Source organism: Megalopta genalis, chromosome 15 (assembly GCF_051020955.1).
Source record: "Megalopta genalis isolate 19385.01 chromosome 15, iyMegGena1_principal, whole genome shotgun sequence".
Classification (NCBI taxonomy): Eukaryota; Metazoa; Arthropoda; class Insecta; order Hymenoptera; family Halictidae; genus Megalopta; species Megalopta genalis.
The window spans coordinates 8704569-8712511 of NC_135027.1; the positions used below are offsets into that span (position 1 = coordinate 8704569).

At 44.8% G+C, this 7943-nt stretch overlaps 2 protein-coding genes across 2 annotated transcripts; both read left to right on the forward strand.

Moving 5' to 3' along the window:
• Positions 1 to 197: 197 nt before the first annotated feature.
• LOC143260624 (uncharacterized) lies at positions 198 to 2070 on the forward strand. The gene is made up of 2 exons (XM_076526649.1): positions 198 to 393; positions 437 to 2070. Exons 1-2 carry the CDS (start codon positions 198 to 200, stop codon positions 2068 to 2070), a joined length of 1830 nt encoding a protein of 609 aa, XP_076382764.1.
• Positions 2071 to 2112: 42 nt separating this feature from the next.
• LOC143260625 (uncharacterized) lies at positions 2113 to 4317 on the forward strand. Its single transcript, XM_076526650.1, has one exon. The coding sequence runs from the start codon at positions 2113 to 2115 to the stop codon at positions 4315 to 4317; it is 2205 nt and encodes a 734-aa protein (XP_076382765.1).
• Positions 4318 to 7943: the final 3626 nt, after the last annotated feature.

A 7943-nucleotide genomic window follows, 5' to 3' on the forward strand; every position in this document is an offset into this window, starting at 1 on the left:
ATCTCGCGCACGCAGACATATCTTGCCATGAAAACTCCACAGTGTCCGATTTGCAATGGATCGCATCTAACTCGGGATTGCGAAACCTTTAATCTCGCTTCTCCCACCGCTCGGTTCGAAACGGTCGTCAAGACAGCTTTGTGCCAGAACTGTTTGCGACCCGGCCATTCCACGAACGTCTGCCGTTCGTTGTTTACATGCAGAAGATGCAATCAACGACACCACACGCTCTTACATCGACAAGAACAAGTAGCACAGGAACGAATCGGTACCTCGCCATCCTCGACACACGAAACGCCGATTCCCACATTACTTCCGGAAGACACGACATCAACCAACGGGAAAACAAGGTCAATATGACCACTATCGAAGAAAACTCCCAGACCCATCCAAGCACGCACATACATAGTCAATACCGATACCAACGAATTATTAGTTACGGCACAAATCAATATCTTCGATGTCAATCATCAAAAAATATCATGCCGTGCCCTAATTGACACGTGCTCCACCACCAATTTCATGACGAACGATCTGGCCAAGAAACTCCGTTTGTCACAAGAACGATGCAACGTCTCTGTAGGCGCTCTCAATTCTCTTTCGACCATCGCCAACCATACCATTCGCGCGACCATACAATCTAGAGTCAGCAACTTCCAGCGAACCCTCACATTTTTGATCGTGCCAAACATCGCTTCAGTGGTACCAGATCAAACAGTCGATCGTACCATGCTCAAGATCCCTCGCAGTACCGAACTCGCAGACTCAAGGTTCCATCGACCAGCACCAGTTGACATTTTACTGGGAGCTGGAACCGCGCTATCTATATTATGTGTAGGACAAATTAACCTCTCACAACCAGACGGCCCAGACCTTATTCTCCAAAAGACAATGCTTGGATGGGTCATCGGAGGCAGTGTACCAACAGCACAACCAAATCGGCAGGCAACGTGCCACACCACAACAACACTGAAACTCGATTTGGCACGTTTTTGGGAAATGGAAGAAGGTCCACAATCGCAGCATTTGTTAGAATCAGAAGCGACATGCGAACAACATTTTCAAAATACCACCACACGAAATACAGAAGGTAGATATGTTGTCGCACTTCCATTCAACAAAAACAAGCCTAAGCTGGGAGAATCCGACACGCAAGCGCTGAAACGGCTCATATCTTTAGAGCAAAAATTCAAACGCGATTCAGAATTGGAACATCAATACCGAGCAGTCATCCAGGAATACCTCGATCTTGGACACATGTCCGAGGTGCATGCATCACGTCCAGGATATTATCTTCCACATCATGGGGTCATTAATATGTCGAGCAACACGACGAAACTGCGCGTAGTCTTCGACGGGTCGGCAGTCACAAGTACCGGAATCTCGCTCAATGACACACTACACACTGGACCCAAGATACAAGATGATTTATTATGCATTTTGCTCCGATTCCGCATCCACCAATATGTCATTACCGGCGACATCGAGAAAATGTATAGACAATTTCTCGTGCGCCCAGAGGACAGACAATACCAAAGAATTCTCTGGCGTGACAACAAGAATTGTGTCAAAACATATGAATTAAATACGGTAACATTCGGTTTATCAGCCCCCCCATATCTAGCTATCAGATGCCTTAAACAATTAGCGCAAGACGAGGGTCATCAATTTCCTTTCGCTGCGAAGATTTTACAGCGGGATTTTTACGTGGACGATGCACTCACCGGCGCATCCACTATACAAGAAGCCCTCACACTACGAAACGAATTGACGCAACTTCTTCATTCAGCTGGATTGAATATTAGACAGTGGGCATCCAATGATCAAGAACTGCTAAGCGGGTTACCGGATCAAAACATCAATCAAAAACTCCACCTCGGCGAATCATCCACAATCAAAACACTCGGGATCGTTTGGGATTCAGCGGAGGACTCCATCACTTACACCGTCAAGCCTCTTACGCATGCATCTCGAGTCACTAAACGGTCAATCAGTTCAGAAATCGCGAAAATCTATGACCCATTGGGTCTTTTAGGTCCGATCATCATTGTCGCAAAACTCCTCCTCTAGAAACTGTGGGCTCTGAAGGTGGATTGGGATGAAACACTTCCCATGAGTTTACACACCCAATGGACACGATATTATACACAACTGCCATTACTCAATAATGTGAAATTCCATCGGAAAACCATAATTACTGCCGCTTCAGACATAGAGCTTCATGGGTTCTGTGACGCCAGCGAGAAGGCCTACGGAGCTTGCATATATCTGCGTTCGACCAATGCACAATGCGAAACGCAGGTAGAACTCCTCGCAGCCAAATCAAAGGTTGCACCATTGAAGAGTCAGTCCATCCCGCGACTCGAGTTATGCGGAGCACTGCTACTTACCGCTCTACTAAATACGATCCTAAGGGCATTACACATCCAGATCGACCGTACAATCCTGTGGACAGACTCAACAATAGTCTTACATTGGCTAAATGCGTCTCCACATACCCTGAAAACCTTCGTCGCCAACCGAGTAGCAGAAATACAGTCAAAAACCACAATCTCCGATTGGCTCCACGTCAGCTCCTCAGATAATCCAGCAGATTTACTCTCTCGAGGTCAAACTGTTCAAGACTTCTTGAGAGCATCCATATGGCAACACGGACCACACTGGCTCCGACAGGAACGGGCGCTCTGGCCTATTCGGGAATTGATACCATGTATCGAAGATCCGGAGCAAAGAAAGGTCACCTGTGTGGCCACAACTACCACGCCAGTGGACACGAGTATCCTTGAACGGTACTCATCATGGGGAAAATTGCTGCGGATTATTGCACTATGCCGACGATGGAAACCGGGTCGGATTATAAAGGGGAGTGTCACCGCGACCGAACTGGCACAAACAAAAATCACCATAATCAAATTGGTCCAAGCCAAACATTTCGAAAGGGAACTACGCACCCTTAACCGGCGAGCTGATCAGGAAATTCCACACAAGCTAGCAAAACTAAGTCCATTTATCGATCAAGACGGTATTCTCAGAGTAGGAGGTCGATTACACAATTCAGCCTTGACGTTTTCACAAACGCATCCCATAATACTACCAAAATCACACGTCACGTCCTGCATTATTTTAAAGGAACACACGGACCTACTACATGCGGGGACTCAACATACATTGTACTCGCTAAGGAAAACATATTGGCCAATCGATGGTCGAAGTCGAGTGTGGCAGACCATTTCGAAATGTGTCCGTTGTCGTCGAGCCAACCCACCACCCGTCAATTATATTATGGGCAATCTACCCCGAGCAAGGGTAACAGAATCGCGTCCATTTGCCAACGTGGGAGTCGATTACTGTGGACCATTCTTTATAAAAGAGCGAAAACATAGAAACCGCGGTCGCGTCAAGGTCTATGTTGCGGTCTTCGTATGTTTAGCTGTAAAGGCCGTACATCACGAGCTCGTTAGCGACCTAACCAGCGAAGCCTTCATCGCAGCACTACGACGCTTCATCGCGAGAAGAGGTTTTTGTACAAATCTATACTCCGATAACGGCACCAATTTCAAGGGAGCAGAAGGTGAATTTCGGGAGCTGCGAGAACTGTTACGTGTGGATGATCATCGCGAAAAGGTGACCACATTCCTCGCCGAACGCGCCATCAATTGGCATTTCATCCCACCACAAACTCCCCATTTTGGAGATCTCTGGGAAGCGGCAGTGAAATCCTTCAAACATCATTTTAAACGCGTCGTAGGTGTTGAATTATTGACATTTGAAAGTCTAAACACATTAATTATTGACATCGAAGCCATCCTCAACTCCCGACCCCTCACTCCAATTTCATCCGATCCAACAGATCTCCTTGCATTAACTCCGGGTCATTTCCTCATTGGTGAGGCTATCACGAGTCTACGCGAGCGCGACTTGAAAGACACTCCGTCGAATCGATTGTCCCAATGGCAACGTATCCAACAATTAAGGCAGCATTTTTGGAAACGTTGGCATCGAGAATATCTAAATGAACTGACTACCCGCAATAAATGGACCAGAGGACATCATCCGATCACTGAGGGCACCATCGTTCTTCTCAGGGAAGATAACGTGCCTTCCATGCAGTGGCCTCTCGGACGCGTAATCAAAACCTATCCAGGCTCCGACGGCATAGTTCGCACAGTCACAGTGAAGACTGCTACGAGCGTGTTCGACCGGAACGTCAAAAAACTCGTCCCATTACCAATCGAGTCGGGTGACGAAAACCAAGGATGCAACGAACCCATGACAGAAGATGGCCAGCCCGAGAATTCTACCTCTAACAATTCATAGACATAAGAATCACATGAACACGCACCTTGACACCACACATCACCTGCACACACCATACACATTACATATTTACCATCAGTATTAGTCACTATACATAAGAAACACTCATTCCTCTTCGATCGGTTCCCTCTCAAGGGGGGGAGGATGTTCCGCGCAGAAACACATAAATCAGGCAATCGGTCCTATCTGTCCTTGGGCCCAGGCGAAAAACCACCCGTAGCAGGCAGTTTCCCGAAAAGCCGTTCCTTACTCAAATTTCATCCCTTGTTTCGTTATGTCCAACAGTTGCGCACCAGATGTTAGACAATCACCGCATCCTCAGATTGTTCCTCTGCATACACCATTCAAGTCGAAGCACTTCCGGGGTTTATTGCCTGCTACGGTCAACGTCTAAAATGCGCGAAACCCCCATGTGCGCCGCTCCTAGGTACGGTCCGTGCCTGCATGTGGCCATTATTCGGAGCGGTCACTTTCCCTTCCGTCCTCCTCCGTCTAACTCTCGACCTTGTCCATTATTTTTTAAACCAATCAGACAGGACAACCGTTCCCACTCTCGACTCAAAAGGAAGGAAGCACGAAGGGTCGACGGGGACACCGAGTTGTCTTCGGGAAAAGGATCCCGAGCCCAGGCAGTCTTTCAACCACTTTCAAACCAAACACACTCTACGATTATCTAGCAATAAGTACCGCTTAGTATTAAGTGTTAGAAATAAAGATTTTATAGTGATTACCATACAAGACAATTCATTATATCATCCTTATCATCGTAAAGGGTAATAGGGAACCGCGTCACATTGAGAAATTCATCTGTACGCGGAAACAGCTTGGATTTGAGGCTAAAACTTCTACTCCGTATTGATTTGAAGCTAAATCGTTTGTTTCGCTCGGATTTGAAGACAAAGCTTCTACCTCGCATTGATTTGAAGCTAAATCATTTGTGTCGCATGGATTTGAAGCTAAAACTTCTACTCGGCATATATTTGAATCTAAATCTCGTGTTTCGCATGGATTTGAATCTATCTTGTTTGTTTCGCACGCAGCTGAATCTAAATCATTTATATCGCAAGTATTTGAAGCTAAATCATTTGTTCCGCATGCAGTTGAATATAAATCATTCATATCGCAAGTATTTGAACCTAAATCATTTGTTTCGCTTGGATGTGAAGCTAAAACTCCTACTTCGCATTGATTTGAAGCTAAATCATGTGTCGCGAATGAATGTGAATCTAACTCGTTTGTTTCGCATGCATTTGAAGCTATATCGATTATATCGCAAGTGTTTGAAGTTAAATCATTTGTTTCGCGTGGATTTGAAGCTAAAACTTCTACTCGGCATTGATTTGAATCTAAAACTCGTGTTTCGCATGGATTTGAATATAACTTGTTTGTTTCTCATGCAGTTGAATCTAAATTATTATATCGCAAGTATTTGAAGCTAAAACATTTGTTTCGCATGGATATGAAGCTAACTCGTTGGTTTCGCATGCATTGGAATCCTATATCATTTACGTCACATGTATTTGATGCTAAATCATTTGTTTCACATGGATTTGAAGGTTAACCTTCTTCTCCGTAGTGATTTCAAGCTAAATCATATGTTTCGCATGGATTTGAAGCTAACTTGATTGTTTCGCATTCAGTTGAATCTAAATCATTTGTATCGCAAGTATGTGAAGCTAAATCATTTGTTTCGCATGGATTTGAAGCTAAATCTTCCACTTCGCATTGACTCGAGTCAAATCACGTGTTTCGTATGCAGTTGAAACTAAATCATTTATATCGCACGTATTTGAAGCTAAATCGTTTATTTCGCATGGATTTGAAGCTAAACCTTCTACTTCGCATTGATTGGAAGCTAAATCACTTGTTTCGCAACGATTTGAAGCTTACTCGCTTGTTTCGCTTGCAGTTGAATCTAAATCACTTATACCGCAAGTATTTGACGCTAAATCATTTGTTTCGCATGGAATTGAATCTAAACCTTCTACTTAGCATTGATTTGATGCGAGATCATTTATATCGCAAGTATTTGAAGCCAAATCATTTCTTTCGCATGGATTTGAAGCTAAATCATTTGTTTCGCATTGATTTGAAGCTAAATCTTATACCTCGCATTGATTTGTGGCTGAGTCATATGTTTCGCATGGATTTGAAGCTAAACCATCCACTTCGCATTGACCAGAGCCAAATCATGTGTTTCGTATGCAGTTGAAGCTAAATCATTTATTACGCAAGTATTTGAAGCTAAATCGTTTGTTTCGCATGGATTTGAAGCTAAGCCGTCTACTTCACATTGATTGGAAGCTAAATCACTTGTTTCGCAACGATTTGAAGCTTACTCGTTTGTTTCGCTTGCAGTTGAATCTAAATCACTTATGTCGCAAGTATTTGACGCTAAATCATTTGTGTCGCATGGATTTGAAGCTAAACCTTCTTCTCCGCAGTGATTTGAAGCTACATCATTGTTAGTGCACAGCACTAATGTCTTTATGAGCCGGACGTGCATAACCGGCTGTTTTTCGGACCCAGGTTTTTTGAGAAATCGTTTCGACCAGATGGCCGGGACTAGTTATAAAGCAGGAAAGGTTCCGAAGGGTCAGCCTGACATTGTTTTATGACGGTCATGCCTGGAGGAGCTTTCCTGTCTTTGCCGGGACCCTGCGGCCGTCTGCTTTGAGACGAACCAGCTGATTGGCTATTGCCAAAATCGGGCAGGACCAATCGGCGAGTGATGTGGGTGCGTTGGAGGGATGGTGGTCTGCTGCGAGCGAGGGTATTCTCAGATAGAGACGAGAGTTCCGATAGAAGTCGTAGCAACAAGACATCCTGACCAAGGGTGTACTGTAGTCAGGGGCTAAATACAAAATAGCAGGCAGAATCCGGTTCTTTATTTTATACAGTCCACAAATCTATAGCGTCATAATTCGTCGCTATTATTGACGACGCTGTGACGCCCCAACATTTGGTCCTTCGAGCCGGATAGTTGCGGATCGAAACTTTAGTCCTTGGGTTTTCTCAAGCTGGTATTCGGCCTCTGTTTTCAACTGGTGATCTTTGAGGACGATTTCATCAAGCACGTTACAACCTACGCCTCTTGGATATTTTGGAGACCACGAAGCTGCCGTTCAGACACGGACATCCTCGTTGACGGAACAGTGGGACTCTCCGAAGGATACAACTCTCGCATGGTCAAGAAGTCTACGATTAGTCAACTACGCTAACAAGGCTCGTTTCTAGGAAATCTCAAATCATCGTTGAGATTTCATCAAGAACGTCACAATCTACGCCTCTTGGATATTTTGGAGACCACGAAGCTGCCGTTCAGACACGGACATCCGCGTTGACGGAACAGCAACACCAAGGCTCCTCTCTACGAAACCTGAAATCATCATTGAGTGAGTAAACGAATCATTTTCCACTCCCAATTTCCTTCCTGTCGTATTCTACTTCCATTAAAATGGCATCTGAAAGTAGTGAATCACAAGTTTTGAAAAACTTGAAAAGGAAGCGTGCTACCATTAAGTCGCAAGTAACGCGTTTAGGAGCGCGCGTTGAAACTGCGGAAGGTTCAACGCTCAACTCGCTCGAAACCCTCACCACTAGATTAGATCAGCTTCTTAGTGCGT

Bases quoted from the DNA above. Each gene is read 5' to 3' on its own strand.
- LOC143260625 (XM_076526650.1), top strand. From the start codon at position 2,113: ATGAGTTTACACACCCAATGGACACGATATTATACACAACTGCCATTA.
- LOC143260624 (XM_076526649.1), top strand. From the start codon at position 198: ATGCAGAAGATGCAATCAACGACACCACACGCTCTTACATCGACAAGA. The intron at 394-436 runs GCACGCACATAC...ACGAATTATTAG, and splicing joins AAACTCCCAGACCCATCCAA to TTACGGCACAAATCAATATC.